Raw genomic sequence first — 26,828 nt, forward strand, 5'->3', positions numbered from 1 at the left:
TTTTTTTACATATAAAATATTTACATCTTTTGTGGGTCCAAACTATGGAACGATTATCCCATCTGTTTTATTTACTTACAAGATCGAAATGTTCTTGTGTTATCCACTTGGCCTTTCATTCATGTCATGTTCTGCTGATATTGTGCATTTCCGACAAGGCATTTTCTTTCACCTGATGACTTGACTCGATTAATTTGGATTTGACTTTTGTATGAAATAATTAAATCTAACTAACCATGCTCAATCCACTGTTAGATGAATGCCTTTTCTATGCTATAGCCATCTCTCAGTCATGTGATCCATTGCATGGGTGGACCTATTATGTACACACATCTCGTATTCCTACTGCTGTAGACATTCAAATACATCTGGCCTTCATTTGCTTCAAAAGTCGAGAAACAACAGTTGTGACTGGGGCGCCACGGTGGCGAGATGTTAACTACCTCGCCTGGTATACAGGAGGTCGTGGGTTCAATCCTGACCCTGATGCCCGTATATTTGGAGTTTACATGTTCTCCCCGTGGTCGCGTGGATTTTTCTCCGGGGCCTCCGGTTTTTCAATCCACATTTAGAAACATGCGTTTAGAGAATTTGGCTGCTATACATTTCCACGTGATAAGACACTATATATACTAGGATAAACAATACACCAACAAGCGCTATGAAAAAAAATCTGCTTTCCAATGCAATGTGTTTTACAAATTGAAATGGTGCATGTTGGTAAACTATAGTCACACTCAATACTGATTTTATTTAACTAAGTTTATCATTCCGCTTAACGCGAGAACCTAAAATTCCTGTGTTGGTAGCCTTAAGGCAAGCAAAAAAGTCCCCTTTCCAGCATGCAATATATATATTTTTTGGAGAAAATGTGACCCGCACTTTTAATTATTTTAACAGAAATAAATAGCAACTGTATGACTGAATACAACCTCAATTCCATCTGCAAGTCGCAAAGCAATATACAGCACGATGCATGTAGAAAATACTTGACTAAAATGATAGGGATACATCTTATTTCAAAGCCTCTACATGTCTGCCATCAATCTCAATATACCTATTTAATATTTTACAACACTCGTCCTCTAGGATATGAAGCCATCAATCCATTGCCTTCACAATATTCAAGCACCAGTTGAGAAGAAAGTAAGAGGGTCCTTATAAATCAGTGGGGTGTCTAGATATGTGATGTCTTGAGTGACTTCACAGAGATTGTGCAACAGTGCATGTTTGAATGAGGTGAAGAGAGAGTGAGGCTTGCGTGCCACTCATCCATCATCCATATATTCCAGGGAATAATTGACAACTGTAGGCACGGCTGTGGCAGTGAGAGTGGCCACCGCAGGCTAGTGTAACAATACGATTGTTTTACCGTTGTTGGACACGCAAAAGCATTTTGCCTCTGCATGTCTTTACATGGAAACATTAAAACTCGAAACCTCCTGAAGTTAAGGCATGTACACGAACAGACATTTTAACCATTTGGTCAATCCACAGCCGGATGAGGGCTTTCCCACAGCATGCGTGTGATGTTTTTTTTACAACACGTAACTACGCTTATCAGTGTAGGTTAGGGACGGCGTGGAGAATAGTTGTGGGGACATAGAAGTACGGTACAAGAGTGGACTTTTCCACAGTGCCCTATTGCTGCCTGCAATCTAGCCCGGCACCAAGACGTGTAAATAAAAGCAGCAAAAAGTTCTGTGCTCCTGGACACGGCGATGGCGGCGGCGGTGGCTAACCTGTTGTATGCTGTGGGGCTTTGCAGCTCGTTGGTGATCATCAGCACACTGGACGGGCAGCTGACGGCGCTGGATGCGGAGAGTGGCGGTGCGCTGCGCTGGCGTCTCGATGCCGGTGCCGGCTCTTTGCTCGCATCGAGCATCAGCACCAACCAGGTGAGGGTGCGATCGCGAGCCCTTGATGAGAACGCATACGCTCTTAATTGTACACGGCCTTTTCGTTTGTCCGCTGCTGGATTAGGGGCTCCCCACGTGAAACGTGCGTTTAGATTATGTAGATTATTTGGCTGCTGTAGATGTCCACGTGATAAGCCACTTTATTGAGATATTATTTGTGACCAGGTTGCTTCTGAAACCGAAGCTAATAGCTCAGTGGGTTTTACCTGGTAAATGAAAAAAATATTTTTCGTGATTTGCTTACCTTTCCTACACGCTGCACCCCTATCGTGTATTTGTATAGTTTGTTGTAACTTTCTGACCCGCCTCTACTGGACATCTGTGTAAAAGAGCTTCATAGCTCAGCGGATTCCTCCAGTATAAATACAGATTCTGATTCTGGCTCGCTGAGGTTATTTGTCCATACTTAATGTTGGGGGGAACATGACAGTTGGGAGCATGGTTGAGCACAACAATAGATTTTTCTGCACTGCCTTCTGCTGGAAGCGTAGATTCGGAACAATCAATGACTCTTGTTTTGTGCACATTCCAAGCTCGGCTGCTTAGCTTTTGAGATTTGTTGATATCGGGCACATTGTTTGGTCATAATCCATAGCTTATATATTTACAATATATTGCAGCTCACTTTGGTATCACAGACATTCTAAATATAGTTTTAGCTCAAAGTGCCGTAAAACGGCACATACCGAGGCATCGATTGATTCGTCAACAGAAATTGATTATTATGCTCAGGACACACTCAGAATGGATAAGTTACGATTTATGCAAATGATATGCTCAGGTTACATTTAGGCGAATGTAGCAAACAAAATTGTACAAATGAGACGGCTAAAACAATAAAACAGGTATATGAGATGGGATAAACTATATTAAAGGAGTTGATTATTGAATCTAATTGCAACTCCAAATCGTCTAAAAATAACTGTGAACAAGAGGTTTATACTAATATTTTTTTTTTAAGTTCAACATGTGTTAAATACATTCAATGAGTCATAAGGGAGAAGGTAAATATTTTGTATGTTGGGAGTTATGCAGGTGCTAGGGTGGAATATAAACTGTATTTAATACTGTAATCGGATTAGTTTCAAGGTAGAGAGAAGCCATTTCTAAGAAGATAAGAAGAACAGCTTGGATCCTTTTTGAGCAATGAGTCACCGGTACCTATGCATGGCCTTGCCAACCAGCTAAATGGTTCATGTACTTGCTGGTATTGCTTGTCATAAACTCATTTGCTTTGTCATGTGGGTTAAGCACCAGTAGGTTATTGTCGATATATTATATTTACACCAGTAGGTTATTGTTATGGCTTCTATCCCACATATATCCATTGTGACAATCATTCACTTAGACATTTTCTCAGATAAGCAGACCCCTTTTGAGGTTGGAGCTTTTTCTGTGGCTTTAATTGCATAATCATGCCCAGCCTTTTTGTCAATCCACGACTGGATGAGGTCTTCCCTCCACCACCGTGCAAGTTGTGCGGGTTCGTGAAGGTGGTGACTTAGGAGCATAGAAATAAGGAACAACAATGCATTCTGGTGCACTATTAGGTAGCCACTGAAGCGGATCTATGCACTCTCAATCTAAATTGAACACTCATTTCTTTAGAACTTATTTTAGTGTTTAGTTTGTTGTCTTTCACCCGCACATCCAATTAGCACGCTTGGCGATGTAACGGTGAGAAAAAAGTGCAAGTTCCCGTTGCTGCACATAATCTAGTCCCACATGGTGATCATTTATATTTGTATAGATACCAAGATCTCATGATGGGGTTAAAAAACTTTGTCAGAGGCAGCCACACTATCGCAAGGTGTATATTTATTTACGCATTCGAATGAATGCCCAAGTATAAGAGGACACGTTCAAAGTAAATGAGATTTTGCCTGAGTCTGCACTAGACTGTGGCCCATGTTAATAGCTGTCTCACAAACACTTAACAAGAGTGGGGAAAAAACTTCCTCCAGTGGTGTCACGGTACTCTTTGGTTTTTTCGGTAAAGTCACGTAGATGAAAATAAAATAAAAATGATTTTATTTAGTTTTCATTTTTTTTTTCATCTACGTGACTTTGCCGATAAACCAAAGAGTATGGATCCTTGCAGTCACAAAAACTTCAAATCTAGAATGGTGTCACGGTTTCAAGACAAGACACGCTACCTCGAGTGGGCAATACAATAGCAAGCAGTGTTCCATGCTTAGGCTCAAAACGTCATTCATAACCTTGAGGTATTATATAATTTGGCACCAGGTGCTGGAAATCAGATTAATCATCTCCAGTGTCGCTTTTGAAAAATAAGCAATTATCCACCAGTGTATCAAGTTAGCACTTGCAATCAGATAAACGAAACTATTCTTCAAATCTACCCAATGTAAAGATATTCAACATTGAGCACAACTGTGTATGTTTGTCACTCTTATAATTGTTACTGTAAACACGAAACACCAGACTACACATCTTTTTGGGTATGTATTCAGTACGTGGTATAACAGTGAACTTAAAATGTGTATTGTGACTACTGTAATTTATAACTTTTATTGGCAGCTTGAACATTTAACAGATAAAATCAAGTTCGAGAAATACACGATTTATTTGATATATTCTGTATTTTGGGTTTATTTGGTGAATATAAATGGTGGTAAATCAGAGAAAGCATTCAGATTTGTATTGTTTTGCCCAATATTTTTTTAATATAAAGGGAATCGTGCACATTTTAACTTCACAGGTAACCTCCATTGTGGTTAAATAGTTCAACACTCGTCACAGCTGTGTTTGGGCATGTAATTGTGAAACGGTTAATATCTTTAAATGTATATTCTTGGTTCCTTCTACGTGACTTTACCGAAAGAAACAAGAATATGAATCCCTGCAGTCACGAAAGCTTTAAATCAAAATCTTTAAATGTCTTTTTTTCTGTTATAACGGTACGTAAATGGAATCAAGCATGTACAAATTGTTTGCCTATAATTTGTGTAAATTGTATGCAAATGAAATGATAATGTTAACTCTAGGATAATGAAATAAATAACAGAATGCAAACCAGATGGACGAGGCAAGACAATATAAACGTGTTTGTAAAATAGGTCCAATTCAGTTGCATTCTGTCTCATCGCCGAAAGATTAATTACGGCAAAATCCTACGACTGTACAGTCCACTGTGCCTTAATTTTCACTAGGGGGGGGGAGTGGTGGCACAATAGTTTTTACACTGCGCTATGAACGCACCAACCCTTGTTTGATTTCTGGCCATGGCTAATATCTATGGTGAGTGACAGCTGAATGGGTCCTGGGTCCCCGCTTCACAAACCGCACTGACCGGCGTGGTGAAATAGTTTGATGAAACAACCCGCATAACCGATGTAGCATGGGGGGGGGAGGCTTTCATCCAGTAGTGGATTGACAAATGGATGAAAGTCATGTTTCTTTTCTAATTTAATGCACACCAAGATGTTGGCTCCAGTGAATGTGACAGCAGCTGACGGGGCACCCTGCATGCCCTCTGTTGGCTTGTCGGTGCATAACAGCTTGGGTCTTAGAAAAGCCAGCTTTTAGGGCCAGTTTCACAACTCGACTTAACAGCTGAATCACACTGCCTTGGTAATTTTCCACATGATTGGTAATGGAGACATTGGAACCTTGTAGTCGGGAAAAAAATATTAAAAGCAACATGTGTATTGGGCCCTGGATGTGTGATGTTTTTTTTTTACTTTGCTGCAGGAGTAGGTTACTGTGTAATTTATTTATGAAGAATCATCAATGAGTCATAAGACTATTTTTCTGGAGAGTCCTGAGTGGAGATGCTTGGCAAGAATTGTTTGTGTGTTTGTGAGGAAAGAGCAGTACCTGGAGAAACATGCTGTGGATATTCACGTTTTACCACTGTTAGAGGTCATCAGTATGGCAGTGCCGGTACCTCCTACCTCATTGTTCCTTGGCTATCAAAGAAAATGCCTTCCCCAGTGCACTGGGGAGACTCCATAGGAAGACGTATTACGTCATGCATCCTGATTGCTTATCAAGATGACATCATATCCAATCGATCAGAATCCACATAATCTGTATGCAATATTTATTTCCCTCGTAATGTTAGAGAACACAAGCGCTATTGGCGATCTAGATGGCTCAATACTGAAAATGTTATGTTTTTATTGTAGTTATTTTCTCATCAGAAACCATATTTAAGTGGTGCTGACTTGTTGTGCTTTGTTCTGGTCACCTTTTGCCGAGGATGTCATGTCGATGACTCACTTGGCAAAACATGCCATTTCAAAGCACGTTGTTGCCTCCGGTTATTGATGAGTTCATTCAAGGGTGGTTCTGCTGAGCAAGAGCGAATGCAGGGGGCTTTTATTTTGACAGGGTGACGATGCACACAGGTCTGATTGCACAATCGTATAGAGACTGCCCTATCAATACGTTGTAAATAAAGTTAACCTTTCTTACCCTTGTTATAAAGGTTATACATGTACACTTGTAGGGTAGTCGTTGGCCTATTCACCTAAGTAAATGAACAAAAATAACCAAAAAATATTTATATATTTCATTGCCCATGATGTTAAACGCTCCATTTGGAGGCTAATTACATTTTATGCTATTGGAAAAAAAGTACATCAGTCAAATACTTTCCAAGTGTCAAACGTAAGAAAACTCGCTCACTCGCTGCTTAATAGACATCTCATTCAACAGCAATTTTTGGTCAATCTCAAATGTTAAGCATTCTCAACCATTGCAAAAACATGCTTTTATCCACGACCTACATAGTAACGACTGAAATATTAAACACTCTCAGTGGGGGGAGATGATGGGGGTGGGTGGGTGGGGTAGACCGACCGACCGACATATACATCCCAATAACCCATTTAGAAAAAAAAATCGGTGGCGGCCACGGTTGATGAGCGATTCTGCCCGGCGGCTGGCGCCCGAGGAGGGGTGATGTCATGCTCAGGGTGACATCACGTGCCAGTCCCCCCCCCAGCAGGAGCAATGAGGTAATGCGTCCTCCTTTAGGCGATGACTCGCACTCCGGTCCCCTACCTAATCCACTCCCAAGCTGTTTGTTGTGGCACCACGCCGCCACTCACACCGACTGCACCAACGCTTGTGGACAGGAAGAGGGCTGTAAATGAGTAGACACATTGCCCCCCCACCCGGCAACCCTTTGGCCTCCCGATTTAAAAAAAATTATAATTGTATTGCCGAGGTGCGGACACCTCGAATGTAATGGTGCGTTTGAAACAAGCCTTGCTGCCGCTAGTTAATTGAGCCGTCAGGAATGTGGCTCCTAAAAGTAAATGTGTTTGTTTGTTTCTCTTAAGACATATAAACCACCGAATTGTATGTGTGTTTGGTTGCTTTAAGTGGTGAAAAGCAGATTGAGTTTGATCATCATTCAGTTGGGAAATGTAAGCATCCAAGTGCAGAATTTACACAGTGCCATATTCGTTGATTTGCTTTGTGCTTTGTGCAGGATGTTTAAACCTTGAAAAAGTGCTGTCCCCCTGTATGAACCATTACATTGAAGTTGTAGACTGTGTAAAGGTTTTTAGCTACACCTTTGATTTGTATATTATTCATTTAATTTTGTATTTTATTTGTATTCTGTTATATATAGAATATACATTTTATTGAGGCTATTCTATTTACAATGCTATTTTCTATAACGAATTAGATTAATTTATATTGTCTTAAATACTGCGTTGTAGAATTTTAAAATATATTTTTACATGACACTTTCATCTCGGGTCTCCCTCGTAAATAGATTAATTGTTCTATTTGCTATTCTACACGATGGTTGTAATCAAAGGAAGTGATGGAACCGTTTGTAAAGTAGTCTATTAAACAACATATTACCTGTGGTAGCTGGGCTTGTAATTTCATCAGAAAATTATGCTTTACAATAATGGTTCAGCATTATACGAATAAAACCATGTTGATGAGACTCATTGAAGTTGAAACTGCATCAATATTGCCTTGCTTAAACAAAATCCGTTTGAAAACATAACATCAAGGCCCTATTGTTCGAAGAATTAAATGTTATTTTCTTTCAATAATTCCACGAAGATGAGCAAACAACCTATGTCCTTTTACTGTAATTTTATTTCTATATTGTTGATGATTCGATGAACTTTGACGATTCAAGGTCGAGATTTGATTCAAACATTTAAAACATTGTGATGATGTAGTAGCTACTGTTGGCTGCAGAGGTAACGTAGACTTTTTGCAGCACCAATCGAACTACATTGTTTCTTAAACACATTAGTTGATGCATATACCGTAATAACAATCGATATTAATCTATGCATGCATGCATTATTTTATACCCCCTCCTAACAATGTTATAACTCGCAGATCTGGAAGTCCACGGCACACGGGGAAAAAAAACAATATATTGCACCATGACGGTGTGCCCCAAATTATGGGTGGAATTATGTTCTTCCGGAAGAGATCCAAAATTCGACGGCAAAAGGATCCCCAACCCTCTGTATTACGGGAGTTGTTGCGCAGTGGTACCGCGACTTTTTAGGCTTTGCGTAATTATGAGAGCGGATGAGCAGAGTTCTACTATTTACTTACCTGTTAATATCCTTTGGCTGACCCAGGGGTTAACATATGAAGGTAAGGCTATTGTCCTGTGGTGTCTGAGCATATCTCTGGACTGGTTGTTTGAGCTTAAACTCGTTTGAATTAAACACATTTTACGAAAATAATAATCATTAATGAATTGGTCAATGCATCTTCAGAAGGACTCGACTTTTGCCCGTCCAAGGACGGGTGTATTCCAGGAAATCTGAAACTTGCAAGCGAAAAGCAGACCGCGACGTGATATATTCATTGCATCCATTCGTGTGCAATTTGTAAGGGCGCGGTGACACAGACCTATTTAATTTAAAGGTTATAATCCCTTGTTCAGTATGACGTCCTTATTACTCAATAGCGTTACGGAGATCGTGTGACGTGAGAGTTCTGCCTTTGTAGTGAGGGTTGTAAGTTGACTCTGAGGAGGGGGGAGGAGGCCCCTCGCCCCCCCCCCCATGGGGAGTGACGTCAGCCGCTAATTATTATGAATGTAGGGGGGGGGGTCCATTTGGAGGACGTCACCTGTTCATTATTATTAATGAAGGGGGCTGGTCGACGTGGAGTGACGTCACGCACGTTACACACTGATATTCTTGGGTAAATATAGTAGTAAATGGGGGAGTGGTGGTGTAGTGGTTTCAGTTTCATTTTCATTTATTAGGTACTAGCTGTACTACCCGGCTTCGCCCGGGACTTGGATTCACCACGGCCGGCCGCTTTTGTCTCCCCAGTGGCGATGTTCACACACCACACTAGTTACTCGTTTGAGGCTGAGTCGACTTAGGGGAGGCCCAGGTTCAAATAATCGTCACGGGTGGTGGCCGTGAGCGGGAATCGAACTCGGGTCGCCGGGTTCGTAGCGCAGCGCGCTAACCATATGTACACATACACGCACTTGCTGCAGACACACACAATTTTCAGGGTGCGTATGGTAGTAAACGACTGAAATAATAAAGCAATGCTGCGCGAAGAACGCCTTAGACCTGCAACACATTTGTATGGCACTTTACCCGCGATCAGCAGGCACACTCCGTTTCGCTTCCGCATACGGGTCACATGACAGATGTGACGTCACAGCTCACTTGCCGTGCAAAAAATATATGCATTATTAAGCCCCCCCCCCCCAAAAAATACAAAAGTGTATTTTTATAATTTTTTGCATGGTGTACAGTCTGGAAAGTACCCACATGGCAAATTTCGAGTTTGTTGCATATCGGGAAGTACGTTAAACTTTTTCAACAGACACACATAATCACAAATTTCCCTTTTATATTTCTAGAGATAATCCTGTGAGCCATGCGGCTCTTGACTCGGGTACAACCGCAGCAAAACAAAAACATGAACAAGAAACATCTTAAAGTGACTACACGCAACATAAAGATCCTGGAAAAAACAGCGAAGTCTTCTAGAAAAAGCACCATATTTCAACGCTGTGTGCAAAAATCCCAGTGGGATGCAAGTCAAACAATAACCATAAGACAATGTAGATTAAAGTTATCAGGCTAACTCTGTACTACAACAAACAAACATGGCTAAACTAAAACGTTTTCAAAATCACCAAAATAAAGCTATAAAAACAATGTAACAGTGATCATAGGAACTGTGATTCAAATTTAACAATAAACGATATATACATAACATGTATGACCAAACTTTGCAGCCATAGTTGGCTGCATGAGTCACTCCATAACAGCAGGAGTATCAGTAGCAGAATCAAGATTTTCCAATACACATTTAAAGATCAAAACTCAAGATCATACTTTGCAGCGGTCATCCGGAATGATACATTTGATTTCAGTCCATTCTGAGTAGCAGTGGCAGCTAGGGGTGTACAACTCCTCTAGAGCAGTTTTGAGTGAAGATCTCACAGGTAGTGATCCAAGTTGCAGTTTATTGGCGATAGCATTCCAGACCCTGGGGGCATCAATAAAAAGGCCCTTCCTCCAGTATTTGTACGGCAATAAGGAATGTGAAGCTGGTTAATGAGCGAAGACCTTAGGTCACATTTGTTCTTCGAAATAGTGAGGAGATCCAGCAGGTAGTCTGCCGATTTTTTTGTAAGTACATCGTGAATAAATAAGATCTGATGCACAAGGCCGAGTGATACATTGAGTCAAGCTTCTTCAGTAAAGTACTGGGGGCTGATTTATATATGATGTCACAGTAATCAAGTATAGTCCAGGGTGCACTGCACTCTGAACTTAGGTGAGTTTGGTTTCTGGCCTTGGCTAACATCAGCGGTGAGTGAAATCTATACTGGTTCTGCTTCCCCTCCTTATCCCCTTTGTCAATTTACACTGACCAGTGTGGTGAAGTGTGGACTTAGAATGACAGCATGAGGAAGCCTTCATCTTGAGGTGGCTTGAAAAGGACAATTTTTTTTACAGCTTGCGGCTTGAGCATAGTTGTGATAACATTTTATAACATTGCTCTGGCTTAATTATTAGAAGTTGTACTCATTGCCCACGTAGCTGCGAATATGTGGGTAAGTGAACAAATGACTTGAAAAATAGATGACACATTCTACAGAGTGTAAACAAAAATGTACACGTGGTTTTCAATATCCGTGTTTTTGTTTCAACTGGGCCACCCCTCTACCTCCATCCACTACCATGGAGCATGGAGAGTTGACTGAATTATACATTTGTATTAAGTCCCGCTTTACTGTGCTACGGGTGTTTCATCCGCATTGTCTGCCACTCTTCCCCTACTATCCCCCCTCCCCCGGTTCCACTGAAGGATTTCCGCAATGGGCAGCTCATCATCCCGTCGCTGGATGGTAGTTTGTTCCAGTGGGACGGCGACAGCATGAAGGCGCTGCCCTTCACCGTGGAGTCTCTGCTCGACTCGTCATCCCGTCTCGGTGACGATGTCGTGCTCATGGGCGGCAAGGTCATCAGCACCTACGGCATCTTGGCTGACACGGGCAAGGTACAGGGGGGCGGCTGCTTGCTGTGTCCTTTCTCTTTGGCATCTTCGTGCAACCGCCTGGCATGAGTGAACATGCGGATGCATTTGTGTGGTTGCGTGTGGAAAGTCATACCTGAACCAGTACTGGCGTCTCCCTTAGGTGGACTCGACCTCAAATGAGTACAGTACCTGGTACACTATGTAAACATCATCACTGAGGAGACAAAGTTGGCCGGACGTGGTAATGACCGCCTCCACCCCTTTGTGTGCCATGGCGGTCTTCATAGGTGCTCGCTAACAGAACTTGCCCCAACAGTCGCTTATGTTTATCTACATGTTTTGAAGTGTATTTTCTATTTCGCATTGTATTTGCAGATTTTCTTGTTGTCTCAAATACACCTTCTTTCTGGCATCTGGAAATGCACTTTGCGGGAGGCGCAATATAAGTAATAGATTATCATAATAATGATGATGGTAAACAGTCTGAAAGGCTGTGCGTGCCATAGTGGACGTTACACAATACGTTTCTTCCAAAAACGACGTAGTGCGTGCTGCTCCTGTGTGCGTTTTGGTACAGTTGTTTACGCAAATGCTTGGTCGTGTTGCACACCGTGCTGTAGTTGAAGTACAGCTGCACGTCGGCCGGCTGCCGCCCGTGGAAGGAGGACGAGCAGGTGGATGCGGACGACCTAGTGTTGGTGCAGCGCGTGCAGAAGACCGTGCGCGCCGTCGCCCCACGCAGTGGCGCCGAGAAGTACGTTGCAAAATACGAATAAAAAAAAGAAACGGAGCTCTTATCGCTTGGCATCATTGTCTTTAGGCTGGGCATCACCGGGCTGTCGGGCACAAGTTCTAAGCGTTATTAATGAGGGAAATTTTTTTATTTAAAATCATGGTCAGGTGCAAGATAATTCTGTTGACAGTGAGATGACTAGACTTTCAATAGGGATGTAGCTTTTGAGAACTAACAGCTCTAATAATGTTGGTGGGTTCCTAGGTTGCGTGTCCCAGACTATCCGATACAAGTTTGAAGCTTCCTGAAGGAGACATTTAAAGAAAAAAAAATCATAGTTCTGTTTAACCTTCCTGCTGACGATAACATCACTAGTGCCATCGGTACTTTATCCCACCAATGAAGCCTCAAACTTATGTCAAACAACCTGGGATGCACAGCTACTTCTCCTCTTTATGTAAGAATGAATTGGGACTTTACTTGCGTCTTTCATTAGGCTCTTGTCGTGGTATACAGTGGAGATGAAAGCATAACTAATTTTATATTAAAAAAATAAATATCACAATGAATAAAATAAAATCTAAATGATATTTGGGACAAAAGTTGATTTAAGCTTTAACATTTTGGTGCAGTCCTAGCAGCATTATTCTCAAATATTTAAAGTAATTTTTTTACTGAAATTAACTACAGTAAATTACTAAACATATACAAAGTCCAACAAGCATAAAGTACAATTGTAACTATGTCCCATTCATTACTTTCTATTTTGTTGTAGCATTGTTCGACTTAACGAACCTGTACTGACCATGGCGAAGTATCGTTAAAAGGCCCCCACAACTGACAGTGTGGTGATTCGTAGTCTTGCAGTAGATTGGCAGAGGACTTTACATTAACTTTATTTACTTATATATTTCACGTATAGCTGTCAAGTGAGTAGATCCAGGGCTCGCTTTCGGCACCTTTAATGAAAGGAAAAAGTCCACGTCTGAAGTAAATGAATGAACGTGGCATTTCTGTCATCTCTTCCAGGTGGAATTTCAGCGTGGGACAGTACGACATCATGTTCTACCGTGGCAACGAGGGGAACTTCCAGAAGGAGGAGGATGAGAGCCCTGACCCAGTGAAGCTGCTGCAGACCATGGACGTGGCCCTCAAGGTGTCTGTGCCGGATGGCAAGGTGCTGGCCTTCCGCAAGGCGGGTGCTGGCGAGGTGGTCTGGGAGCACAAGGTAACGGCGCCACTGCCATGGCACCCAATCACTCGCCATTGTGAATACAGACTTTCACTCCAGCGCACGGTGGCAGCATTGTGCTGCGCGTGCTTGTAACTACAAAAAGAGATTACCAGTTGGCTTCCTCCTGGTTCTGCCACTCCTCATCTTGGATTTCTGAGTTTCTGGCCTTAACATGCTACCATTAAAGGTGCCTTCTGGCTTTGTGCGCTGTTGCACCATTTGGCATGTGTGTGTGTGTATATTGTTTATCTGCTTTTTGTCGTGACTGCTTATGACTTCACACTTGTTTACATATTGAATATACGTATGAAGCAATAATACAAATAAAACCATACTGCAGTAATACCTTACGGATATTGTGACGTGACTACTCGAGTTATGTCACAGTCCCATGTGTTGTTGACGTTTTGTTGACGAATGCGGCCCAGTAGCTTTATGTGTGTGTTTTTTTTCCACTGTGGTACCTTTTGCAGTTTTCAAGTCCCGTGGCGGCAGCGTGGCTTCTCAAAGATGGCCAGGTGCTGCCCGTCAGTCTTTTCGACCGTGAGGTGGTGCCGGCTCTGGAGCCGGACCAGCGTGAGGAGGACGAGGAGGATGATGAGGAAGAGGACATGGTGGAGGCAGCACGTGGCGTGGCCGAACCCAGTGTCTACCTTGGTATGACACGCGGTGACGATGCAGCCCTTTCGCATCCTTCTGCACTCACCGGGTCAGAATTCGTGCTTACAAATTTGTTATGCCGTACAACAGGCATTACAAGGATGCTGCCATGGTTAAAACACACTACTTGGAATCCAGAAGTCACTGGTTTGATTGTATATCCTGGCTCAGCATTTTCAAATAATGGCCAAGTTTTTTTTTGTATGTCTCCGCCCCTGTCCACCCAGCAGCAAAATGGTTCACCACAGTTAATCGGTCGGTGGGTCGTGTGTGGGTATGCCCACCCCTTCCAATACGTCTGGTCAGCATGGAAGAGTAGGCCAAATATACTCTGTAGGGGCTCTCTAGAGCTCTCTCTCGTGGTGGCCCTTTTTCCGGCAATGGCTGGAGAGTGGAGTTGCAAGGCTGCACTTTTCCCTTTTACAGGCATGTACAGGGGACAGATGTACATCCAGTCTTCACTGACCATGGCGCAGAAGATATCACGGGTGGCCCAGAAGTACGCATGGGACGGAGACCGCAACTCCAACGCTGTCATCTCTGTGCCTAGGGTCAAGTGGAAACCAATGCTGGGTGAGTGGTGAGGAGCCAAGCCCAGCCATCATGATAAAAACAACATCTTTCCTGAACACCTCCAAATTGCATTTATTGTAAGCTAATGTTGAGTGAGTGAGTAGAAGGGAAAGGATTAAATAGTTTGAAATATTTGGGGATATTTCTACCAGAAGGCATATTTGGGTGGCCAGATTATCCAGCTGCTGCACTTATTTTACTTGATTCATTCTGATTCATATTGGGAGAATATACAAGGTTTCAAGTATGGTGCCTAGGTGGCAGTCATTTCCAAGCACCAACCTAACTTATGCAAACTGCAAATTGTGCATAGCTGAAAGTAAACACTGAAAAAAGTGCATGCGAAATATATAAATGCGCAATGCCATCTGTGTTTTATGAGTCTGTGGTATTTTATGTAGAATTCTAAATGGTATTGGCAAATTAATCTTACTGTTTTTTTCCCACTCATGTAGGGGGTGTGCCTTTGCTGGTTGTCTTTCCTTTGCATTTATCGTACGTTCTCAAGGATTATGAATCACTAAAACCTCCTTTTGAAACTCAGCTTGGAATAAATATTGTGAAATAAATATTTGTTGGTTAAAATTAACTGCATTCGTTTGATTGGTCTGTAAATACATTTAAGCCGCTGGCTTTCTTATGCTGCTCTGGTGTTGTGGTTTGTGTAACCCGCAGCCACGGCCCCGTCCCTGACCCCCGCCAACGTGCCTTTTAACGAGCTGGAGCGACGCATGAACGGGGGTGGTGCCGACACGAGTGGCGAGTCGGCAGCTGGTGCCCTCTCGGTCATCGCCTCGTCCAATAGTGAGTCGTGAATGCCCTGCTCACTTCGCCCCCCTTCACCCATTGTACGTAGCAAACCGTGCTAATCGAAGGTGCTGGGGAAGGCCCGATGGTTCTCTTCACCGCTCTTTATCTGCACACGCCAGCAACATCATTTGTTGGTCCTTTAAGCGGTTGGAAAAAATAGTCCATTTGAATGTGTGACTTTGTGAGCTGTAAATTCGTGCATTTGAAAAACTAATGATGATGCTGTTACAGGGGCCTGCAAGCTTGCTTATCTTTCTTCCATTGCTTTACTTCGTGTCTGTGCTCAATTACAGGAAGGCTTTTTCCAACTTTTCAGTGCCTCTGTAAATATTTTCTTCATGTTCTACCTTTCTCTCTCTACTAGGGGGCGCTGTGGGATTGCATGTAGTTTTCACCACTGGATGTGAGTCTGCTCTACCACTCAAATTAATACTCTTGTGCATTAACAGTAATGTGTACACACTTTTATATAATAAGTTTGATATTTGTTGCACCAAAAATAATCCACAAACATTGACAATGTGTTTGGCCTTGTAAAACATAAAAAAACACTTCTATGTTACATAAGTTCTGTGATAATATACGAAATAAAACTACAGACTTGTTGATTTTACCGTTTCACCATTGACGACCACATCTTACGGCGCTCTTTTTTGCTGTCAAAATATCACCGCATTTCTCGCCAACAAAAGAAAGCATCCGTTGCCTCTCAGCACCCATCATATCTCTTCGGTTTTTTGCTTGTGCAGATGACGGCTTCTACTTCCTGCACACTTACGAGGCCATGGACCAGGGAGCGGCAGCGGGACCGGTGGCTGACGGTCCCGACCCTGTGCCAGGCCGCAATGTCCTGCGCCCGCCGCCCGCCCTCATCGACTTCGAGGTGAAGCCGGAGCCGCTCGAGGCGTCGCTCCGTTCCATGGAGGTGCTCACCTCGTTGGTGCTCACCGTCGTGCTGGCTACCTGCGTCATTATCGTATACTGCCGGAATTCGCTTTCCACTATCAGACGGGTACGTTTGCTCGTTCGCTCGCTCACGTGTGCACACACAGTCACCAAAGTGGCTTCTACATTGGAAGGGGAATTAATGCTCTTCGGTGTGTTGTACCCGTGCGTTTGTTCGGCGTGATGTTCAATCTTTTGCTGCATGTGCTTGGAGAGAATTTTAGACATTGCACTTAACAACGGGTGGTATAACCTGAAACATTTTGGTGAGCTATACAGCGCAACTGTGAAAACCTACAAAGTACGTTCGGTTTGTTAAAAGAAAGCATGTGCTCCGTACCCTGGTCATGGTGGGGCACTTAAGCGCCATTGCAAGAAGATGCAATTCTGAAATAGCAAATAGATGTTATCTTATAGATATATTCCTAGGCATTGTACCTGGATCTGTCGCACGCATTGAAATTTGACTAATGGAGAAAAGGCACTTGAAGTTTTGATCAGGGGCGCTACTGTATCACTTAAGTGACATCTGACGGATACAGTTTGATATTTCAATGCAGTAATCTTAATATTATGCTATAATATAATACCTAACCATGATTAAAAATAATTTTTTTAACAACATAGCTTGACGTTCTTATCTCGCAGTCCATGATGCAAAGCCCATATCTACAAGATAAGAGCTATATGTTGCGGTGTCATCTTCCTTTTTGGAACTCATGATAATAGTATTGCGTGTAGCCTCACCAGTGTTTTAGGAGGAGTTAGAAGGGTCTTAAGGGAATACATTTATTTTAATTTTGTCGGTTTAAACTGTCCAAAAATAGTTTTTTTAATTGAAATATGTCTTATGTATAAAGTTGAGTATTCATATTTGGTACGTAGATTAGTTATTTCTTTCCTAGAGGAGCAACGTTTCCTGTCTTAATTGAAAAGATGCTCATGAAACCAATACATTAGTTACTTGAACATTTACATAAATATATGTTAAAAAAAGTGCAATTGGACGCAGCAGTTAGGTAGGTTTAACTGCCCCTTGTGGTTCCCTGTGCGCGCTGCAGAAACGTCAGTCGTCGGAGAGTGAGGCGCAGACCGACAGTGTGTGTGACATCCTGACAAAGATGCCAAACCACCCAGCCCAAGCGGAAGACAATCTTACCACCTACGTCAGCAGGTATTTTGAGCCGGTTCCTTGCATACACTTGGCAGTTAATTTCTGTAAACCAAGACGTGTTTCAACGTAACTAACATCTCTCTACAGCTCTGGTACGTTACTGGAATACGCGCAACGGTTTTTAGGGGTTTGTGTGATGTGGAATTAAAGGAATATTGCGAGTCTCTGCATACGGTATCATTTCCTTAACTTTTGAATGTTTCCGCAACATAACTTGAAGGTTCTGAACAATATTTGCAAAAGACTTACAATCAGTGGCAATCGACCATTACCATCTTCATATTATCAGTCGTTGTGGTCTGTGTGAATATTATATTTTTGCTCTGTGTCTCTCAACTGCAGTGGGCATAATCCCCACTGGCATGGCTGTTTCTTGATTACATCTTTTTATATTCGTATGCAAACTATACCAGTGCGCACTGCATGCACCTGATGGTTTGTAATCACCAAAAACTGTACCATGGGGGTCGTCAGAACTCGAGTTGAGAAATACTGTTATAGATCATCGGCCATGATCTAGCAGTTTAGCCAAAACATAATTTAGCTCTAGTAACTCATTTTTCTATACGACAGCCTTTTCACAGTTTAGCAGCAGTTTTATAGTATAGTATAGCTCCTTGTGAAAATATGCATCTTAAACCGAGCACACTGTTAGAATGCTCATGTAGAGGCGTTCCAGCACACAGCTAGAGTCTTGATCAGGTTTCTGTCTTGAAAACACGAACCGCCAAAGGGCAGTTTTAAGGCAGTGGCCAAAGGCTCCGAATTACTTTACACATCCCCTTATATATATACTTCTCTGCTCCCGCAGGTACCTCACCGACTTCGAGCACGTGCAGTGTCTGGGGCGCGGAGGGTTCGGCGTCGTTTTCGAGGCCAGGAACAAAGTCGACGATTGCCACTATGCCATCAAGAGGATCCGCTTGCCCAACCGGTACCAACCAGGCCCTTCACATTATTAGCCTCATCCTACTTGAGTGTCTTTTTTCTATGCTAATGTACAAATGAGACAGAAAATGAGAAATGCTAAAAACGAGATGGTGAAAAGCAAACAAATAATACTTTCTGGAATCGAGTAGTAACATTCATCAAATCGCAAGGGGAGGGTACATTTACATGGCTAAAGCGCATATGTTTAGTGTGTGTCTTTAGGTCGGAGCCTATTACCAAATCTCATCAGGCCTCAAGCTCAGTAGGGTGAAGCCTGGATGTGCCTGAATGCATGACCACATTCACTCTTGGTTGTCGTAGGCTGCTGCGAGGCAATGCAGTGGGCAGCATAGAGAAGTGCAGCAAAATCCATGTTTGTTACTCGTCTTATCTTCTCCCATGTCTAGCTCATTGCATTCACCAACCAACACACTCACAAGCGTGGTGAGGTGTGATCAAATAACCACCCTCCGATAAAGCACTGGCATAGGGGATACAAATATTAAAAACCCATTTAAAACATGAAGCAAAAAGGTGTGATTTGAATCGCCAATTACATGGGTGAAGCCAGGCTGAGTCCCTTGAAAATGGAAGAACCTATTGATACATCCTATGCCGTTACACCAAGATCCCTGTGACACCGATAGATTGGCAGTGCCTTCAATGTGAGGAATAGGAGTGGGCTTATTGAGACAGTAACCGTATGGGCCATTGAGGAGAGTGGAAGATGACCACCGCTTTTAAAATAAATCAAAGAAATATTTCATTACCATGTACACGAGGGCATTGCACTGTATACAACATATAAACCACCAACCCTCACGCCTGAACGATGCGTGAGCGTTATTTTACCAAACTTTGCCATGCTGGTGAACGCGCGAAGGAGCATAGACTTGTAAGAATCAGTGTAGTACAACTATGCATTTTGCTGCACCACCTCTGCTGGCCACCGCATAGCCCACAGCCTGTAACAACCGAGCATGCATGGTGGCCAGCAGTAAATGTCAGGAGTAAGCTTTAACTTCTTAAATCAGTAATATTGAAGCATAATTAGGACCCTGTCCATAGATAGAAACCCATCTCGGTAATGCATGTGTCGTCCGAAATGAGGCCAACTTAGAGAAAGCGCGTGAAACATCCCAGTTGTGTAGGAGGATGCGCTTGAAATAGTTCTTCTTTGACTCTTGGAAAGATCATTGACATTGGGAGCTGCATAAAGCTCCAAGTGCATCAGATAAACGTGAAGTTAACCACGTTAAATTGAATTTGGTTTGATCCTCGCCTTAGGGAACCTTCACCCTTATCTTCATTCCAGTGATTGTTATCTGATGTTATTCGGGTGAACTGGTCTTTCTTAGCCCCTCACCGCCCCACCCCATCCCCCTAGCAAACTGTAAGTGCCGAGTGTTCCTTTACACGAACCTCCACATTGACACCGTTAAGTGACCATTTCGTTTTTGTCTTGATAGTGCAATTTCATCTGCTCGTTAAGCGTGAACATAATATGAATATATTATTTTCATCCATTGTCAATTAATTTTTAGATGCGCTATTTTATGCTTTAATCATAAGAATTGATTTTAATTGATGAATGAGTGTTGTTAAATGCCTACTTTATATAAACGGACTATTATAATTACACATTCAGATGCCACCATACAGTCATTGCTATGTCGTGCCAGGGTTTGGCACAGAAAGCAGAAAAGCTTTAATAACAAAGATGTATTGTTTTGTAAATCCACACGCACGATAACTGGCGACTCGGAGAAGAGAGGCCGACCCGGTGATGGGGAGATTGCCCACACCGGGCGCCTCTTTTTGGATCAGCTGTAGCTCCGTACAGCCGCAACAGGCACAGATATTTTACTCGATTGAATCCACACGTCGTTGAGTGCCTACTGTATACAAATACAACACTGTACCTTGTCGCGCTCGTTGTCTCGCCCAGGATACAAGCACGCGAGAAGGTGATGCGTGAGGTGAAGGCTCTGGCCAAGCTGGAACACCAGGGCGTAGTTCGATACTTCAACGCGTGGCTCGAGATGCCGCCACAGGACTGGCAGGAGGAGAAGGACAAGCAGTGGATCAGTGACTGCAGGCGAGTTAATTAATTTATTGCTTTGCAGCCATTCATGATATGTTCCCCACCATTAATACATACTTAATTTACAGGCCTTTGTCAATTCACTGCTGAGTGAACATGTTGGTCATCAGGGTTTTGGAGCCTTGCTTTACTCTCCTGGTCAGTACTGGTTGGTGAAGGGTGATGAGGGGGGTTATACCCCAGGACCGTTTCATGTTACTTGGGATTGCTGTAAGCCATGACTGGGAATCGGACTCAGGTCGACAAGTACTAGCACAGAATGCTAATCACTGCACCACCACTCGACCACTATTTTCTATTAATGTCAATGACGTGAGTTGATGGCTCTGCTCGAATCCCAGTAGAGAATAAGCTTAATACAGTCGGGCAGTTTGATGGGTTAGTTTTTGTGCTTTCATAACAATGTCATACGTTATTGTGTTTAGGTGAACATTTTCTATTATGTAACAAGTTGAATTCTTTTAAAATATTTTTATATTATCTTCCATCGCATCTAAATAACATTTGTTACTTCATGATTAAAGGTCAGAATTCTGTTTATAACTTACCGAATTTGTATGTCTTTGTATTAATAGTATTCTCTTGTAGTTGCAAAACTCGACTCGTTGAAAACTTCCTATTTTTTAATACATCACTCGCTACTAATGTTGTTTCTCATTTAGCAGTGAATGGGTGCTCAGTTCTCAAAGCCCGATGGAATCGGAGAAGTTCCCTTCCCATCTGCCACCGAGGCCCATACCACGAGAGAGCACTACGTTGTCGCGCTCGTGGAGTGATTTCGACTTGCCTTCCATCTCCTTCCTCGTGAACTCATCAGCGGTCGACACGCAGGGCTCGCTGCTGTCCTCCGACCTCTCGTTCATCACTGAGAAGTCGCCCGAACCACTAGAGCGTCAGGACGACAGCCTCCTCACAGAGTGCGAGGAGTCCGGACCCACATCGCAGGATACGAGCCTTGTGAGGGGTGCGCAGCACACGGACGACTCGCTGGACATTGTATTTGAGGACTCGGGGTGTGGGGAGAAGCCCAGCAGGAAGACGAATTCTGGTGCAGTGGGGAACCCAGAGGAGTCCCAGATGCGCAGCACCTCCACCGATGGGTGAGTTTGTTAACCCTGCCCCCTTTACAAAGATTCATGAGGAGTGGTGGGGGCATTGCACGGCTAACATCAGTGGTGAGTGATATCCAAACCAGTCCTGATCCCCCCCCTGCTTCGCCAACCCGCAATGACCATGTCAGTCGTAGGGCTGGTTGACCACTTTTCACAACACTGGTCGCTGATAAAAGGATGGGAGGCAGGGATATGGACCAGTTCTCATATCATTCGCCATTGGTATGAGCCGTAGTCAGGAGTTGATGCCAGGTGGCAAACCACTCACCACTGTGTACCACCACTTGACCAAATTATGAAAATGGGTGTGAGAGGTTGCCATTCCTTGTTGGAACATTTGCAAACTTGGTTCTTTTCACATTTTTATTTCCAGCTCTTCGACAGACTCCAACAAAGCAGCGACTCCTCCGGTCGAAACCGCGAGCACCAGCTCAAGCTCCACGGCCACCCAGCCCAACAGGCCCACGTCGCTGTTGCTGAGCGAAACGCACACGGCGCCGATGCCGGCGAGGACGCACGTGGACGCGAGCACGGAGACAGGGCCGGTACCCCGGCTCTTCCTCTACATCCAGATGCAGCTGTGCCGTAAGGACAGCCTCAAGGAGTGGCTCAACAGCAGGACAAATGCCGCCGATCGCAGCCGCACCGAGTGCCTGACCATCTTCCAGCAGATTGTCAACGCCGTGCAGTTCCTGCACATCTCCGGCCTCATGCACCGTGACCTGAAGGTGCCGCACGGACTTTACCCTCAAATTTTACATACAACACTGGGTACAAAACCACATCAGCATAAATGTGCAAATTGTCAGCTTAACGCAAATGGAGTGGTGGTTGAAACGACTTGGCAAGATTACGTTCGTAAAAGTTAATCGGTAGTTTGCGTGTTGTGGGGTGAGGTAATTTACATCTTCTGAACTATTAAGCATTGCAATCTAACAAATTGAATGTTAATGTATAACTTTGGTTTGTGTGTTCTCTATTTCTGCATTCAAAGCCATCAAACATCTTTTTCTCGCTGGATGGAGTTGTGAAGATCGGAGATTTTGGGTTGGTAACGGGCACGGAGCACGAGGAGGAAGGGGCGGTGCTGACTCCCATGCCGGGTCATATTCACCACACTGGCCAGGTCGGCACCAAGCTCTACATGAGCCCTGAGCAGGTGTGTGCAAGTGAGCACGATCACTATCCGTAAGACTCTTTCACACCTGTGACAACAACCCTTTCCGCTCGTGACATCTTCACACCTGCAACTACTTCCCACATTCGCTGTGTTATAGGCAGTGTGTTCCTACGCTCTCCAACTGATCCTTATGGTGGTACCCCAGGGTACCAAATAATACAAAATGGCCGAGGCAATTAAATATTTTATTTCTGGGACACTCTTTTTTCCAGGGATGTATCTAACTCCAACTGGGGTACCAATCAATCCGAAATCGGTGCTACTCCTCGATGTCGAAACGCAGCGAAGACGATTGCGCCGAAACCCTGAACGTTCGTATGCACCCTAGTGCATCGTGTACAGCTCGTCGAGATGAGTCGATTACCGCATCGCCGACCCTCAAACAGACTAAAAATTACTGCATCACGGACATTATGCGAGAGCCGGGGTACCGCCAGAAGGTTCAACTGTCAAGCTGTTATCCCCCCCATTCATCTATTTAACTGATCTTGTTAGTGGGTAGGTTTTGATGGAGTGCTATCGAGATGTTTTTTTGGGTTTCACCACGTGTTTAATACGATAATGGAGCTTCTTTACAAACTTATTTAAGCAGTTCACTCTGTGCCTCGGTATCGGCAAGCAACGCTATACAGCGTGAGAAAGAGAGCTTCTCAATTTAAATTACTCAGGAAGATTCCCAGTATATGGAGCAAAACATATTATTGTGCCAAACACGTGGTGTGATCCGAAAACAAATAGAAGTTTCCGAGTTGAAATCCAAACTACAGCCAAATCTTCTCCATCACCTATTTGAGTATTTTGTATCTCTTTTTTTACTTATCCTACTTCCTATGTAATTACAAACTCCTACAAGCATAACGTTAAATAACATAGATGTGTAATGTTACTAATCTACCCTTCCTGTACTTGACGTTATTTTTCTACGGCATAATATACCGACGGACATATTAAGGACGCTTCAAACAATCCAAGTTGGCTTGTGTTGTAATGTAATGGAGACTTTGGTATTGCCAATGGAAAACAAAATAGCTTTCAGGCCTCTGCAAAGAGCATGCAAATGCACAACAGCCTGGTCCAGTCTCCGTGAAAAAGCTTATTGTGTTCATGTTAAAGCAACATAGAAACTATAGAAGACATTTTTACCCATTATTGAATCGCTGACATACCCGAATGCCACAACTGTGTGTCTATGGCTGTTGAGAATAAAGATCCTTACAAACCATAGAGCATCTGTTTAAGAGTAAAGTGTTTTGTATTGTAGAGACACGGCACTACCAACATGGAGTTTCTTTTTTTATTTCAAACGGGCAAACACAAATAAAACTTGCCAACATCAATCATGCATGACCTTTGAACTGTTGTTTATTATTGAAGTTCTGAACATATGGCATGAAACAATAGAGTAAACTTGGCTACAACCGATTTGTCAGGGTTTCATATTTAATGTCTTGTCAGTTTACTATTAAGTGCTGTGTATTTCTGTACACCGTTTGATTTATGCTTTAAAGTCATATTTATTTTTTGTTACAGCTTGCTGGCAGAGCATACTCTCATAAGGTGGACATATTTTCTTTGGGCCTCATTCTGTTTGAGCTGCTGTGTCCTTTTGGCACACAAATGGAAAGAATCAAGGTGAGCATGTGCAGTTCTTACTTTAAGTCCTGGATTCTGGCTACTGCCACATGCATATGCGTTGGATTTTGAATAAATAAACATGTATGCACGTTGGCAATTAAATGCCTTTTTGTCATTGCAGACCCTTTCTGCTGCCAGAAATCGCATATTCCCTGATCCTTTTGTGACGAGCAATGTGGATGAGGTAAGTGTTGTGAATGAATTGTGTGAAGATAGTTCCTTGAATTTAATGTGCCCCATTGCTGCAAAGTGTAATCTATACAAATAATTGTGTATTTGTAAGGTTTTACAGTGGGAAATTACTGGTAAAACAATGTTGTTGTTCACCCTTCCTAACCCCCACGCCTGGAATTTTGACAATTCAATAATCATCTATTTGTCGCATTTGTATTGTCTGCCTTAATTAAATTTGCCTAAGTATGCAATGTATTAGCGTAACATTTGCATTCATTCTAATTCTCACACGCACAATTCTACGCATGCATTTTACACGCAAGAACTGGTTATAATAATGTGTTACTTGCTCCGTATTGAAAATACGCAACACGTTCACTCGTGTTCTTTTGCGCTTTCAGCACCAGCTGGTTGAGAGGTTGCTGGCTCAAGACCCGTCACTTAGGCCGGAGGCGGAGGAGATAGCCCAGGCTGCACTGTTTGCAGAACTCGATCCCCCCATAATCCCCGTCATTCGCCAGCATTCCCGAACACACAGCCTCTCCGGCATAAGATTGCGTTCCAACTCATTTTCTAGTACATAAGTGCTTTTGGTTGTTCTATGTTGATCTGGGGTTGGTTAGATTTTGTACATTGTGTATAATACAAATTCATACATGCAGAATTTTGTCTGTGCTTTTTTCTGGTTACATTGAGTTACGACAAATCAAATTATCTTAATGTTTCACTGCTTAGTTTCCTGATAAATGTTAACATTTTACTTGAATCTTTTGCTGTTAATAGGCCAGGACCGTTTCTAAACACTGGCAGCTTGTCTGTTTACAATTTTTCTTTAAAATATTTTTCCCCATCCAGTATGTTACCAAAACGAATACATTACATGCTCATTATGGAGACCTGTACAATAATACTATTTTGTTCAATGTTAACTTTTCTAAGGCTACCTTTCAGAACACCTTAACTATATGGATACCTCTAAATAAATGGAATGCTCCACTAATTGTCACCACCTATACTAAATAATAAAGTCTTAAGCATAAATAGGTGTGACAAGTGTACGATGAAAGTAAACCATTTGATTTGGGGATGATAACTTGTACATATGGCATATCATTTGGTTCAAGCTGCAGGAAATAACATACAATAATTTATACAGTTCCAACTATATACCCATTTCAAGACCTGACTTAACATAGTTTTTCAGTCCGTATGGCAAATGTAAATGGGCTATGTAAATCTCGGAGGTACTGTTAAAGAAATGTCCAATATAATGCAAAAAAGTCGTGCAAAATCCAAAGCGCATATATTGAAGGATGGGCTAGAAACTAACCACAGTCATCTACATGGAGTTGCTGTTGTTGGTGATGAAGTATTTTCAAAGAAAAAATGAACCGGCACAGCAAATAAACAAATTTATGTAACTCCTAACAACAGTGCATACCAGTTAATAGGCACAGGGGAAGCCTAAGAATGAGGTAATGGTTCCTCCAGGAACCACAAACTGGTTGAACTTTGTCTGGGTGGTAACTTGAACAAAAATGAATGTAACAAGGTGTGAATGATTTATGAAAGAACAAGGGCTTGTATTCAACAAAGTAACGAAAACCATTTATATTTTTTATTTTACAGTATTGCAATGTTTGACGTGCACAAACTGTAAAAATGTTTTAAATCAATGGTTTGTATTTTGGTCTGTCTTTTAAATAGAAAGTTTTAAATGTAAATTTTTATGAGTTATAGGTTCAAGCCAGAGCAATGTCCTTTTGTGAAACCTGTAAATTAAATTATTTTGAGGCTTTGGATATTTTTTTTGTGGTTGAAGACATTTTAAGTGCAATATTTTATGGTGACCAAAATACCATGTTATTTTTAAACCGATTAAAATAAAATGTCCACGGAAAACATTTTTGTTGACACAAAATGCCTGGAAAAATGTGTGCTTGTTAATTGCTAGAAAAATTAGGAGACACAAGGGGTGGATAGATCTTTAGGGTGTCAGAAGGAAATACATCACATACTGTACTTATTAAAATGATGAAACACTTCTATTAGGGGCCGTCCATAAATGACGTCACGCACCTGGGGGGGGTTGAGAAATGTGACGTCACATCAAAATGCGCAACTTTAAATCAATATAGACAACACGTTCTACTTAATTAAAT

General features: G+C 42.5%; 1 protein-coding gene across 2 annotated transcripts in view; it reads left to right on the forward strand.

The window, feature by feature from the left end:
* EIF2AK3 (eukaryotic translation initiation factor 2 alpha kinase 3) overlaps positions 1 to 26,587 on the forward strand; it is a 31,873-nt gene extending 5,286 nt beyond the window's left edge. Inside the window, exons 2-18 of one of the 2 annotated variants that reach the window (XM_061552933.1) lie at positions 1,769 to 1,898; positions 11,232 to 11,423; positions 12,023 to 12,156; positions 13,165 to 13,363; positions 13,843 to 14,026; positions 14,456 to 14,602; positions 15,278 to 15,406; positions 16,162 to 16,424; positions 17,419 to 17,531; positions 18,343 to 18,465; positions 20,410 to 20,559; positions 21,228 to 21,665; positions 22,051 to 22,405; positions 22,672 to 22,836; positions 24,388 to 24,489; positions 24,614 to 24,676; positions 25,068 to 26,587. In XM_061552933.1, coding sequence (XP_061408917.1) covers positions 1,769 to 1,898; positions 11,232 to 11,423; positions 12,023 to 12,156; positions 13,165 to 13,363; positions 13,843 to 14,026; positions 14,456 to 14,602; positions 15,278 to 15,406; positions 16,162 to 16,424; positions 17,419 to 17,531; positions 18,343 to 18,465; positions 20,410 to 20,559; positions 21,228 to 21,665; positions 22,051 to 22,405; positions 22,672 to 22,836; positions 24,388 to 24,489; positions 24,614 to 24,676; positions 25,068 to 25,250 — 3,070 coding nt within the window. In that variant the 3' untranslated portion in view covers positions 25,251 to 26,587. The remainder of the gene's footprint in view (positions 1 to 1,768; positions 1,899 to 11,231; positions 11,424 to 12,022; positions 12,157 to 13,164; positions 13,364 to 13,842; positions 14,027 to 14,455; positions 14,603 to 15,277; positions 15,407 to 16,161; positions 16,425 to 17,418; positions 17,532 to 18,342; positions 18,466 to 20,409; positions 20,560 to 21,227; positions 21,666 to 22,050; positions 22,406 to 22,671; positions 22,837 to 24,387; positions 24,490 to 24,613; positions 24,677 to 25,067) is intronic. The other variant, XM_061552934.1, reaches the window with a different exon arrangement.
* Positions 26,588 to 26,828: the final 241 nt, after the last annotated feature.

The sequence above is a fragment of the Lethenteron reissneri genome, chromosome 17, assembly GCF_015708825.2.
Source record: "Lethenteron reissneri isolate LAM-NWPU_2019-01 chromosome 17, ASM1570882v1, whole genome shotgun sequence".
Taxonomy (NCBI): Eukaryota; Metazoa; Chordata; class Hyperoartia; order Petromyzontiformes; family Petromyzontidae; genus Lethenteron; species Lethenteron reissneri.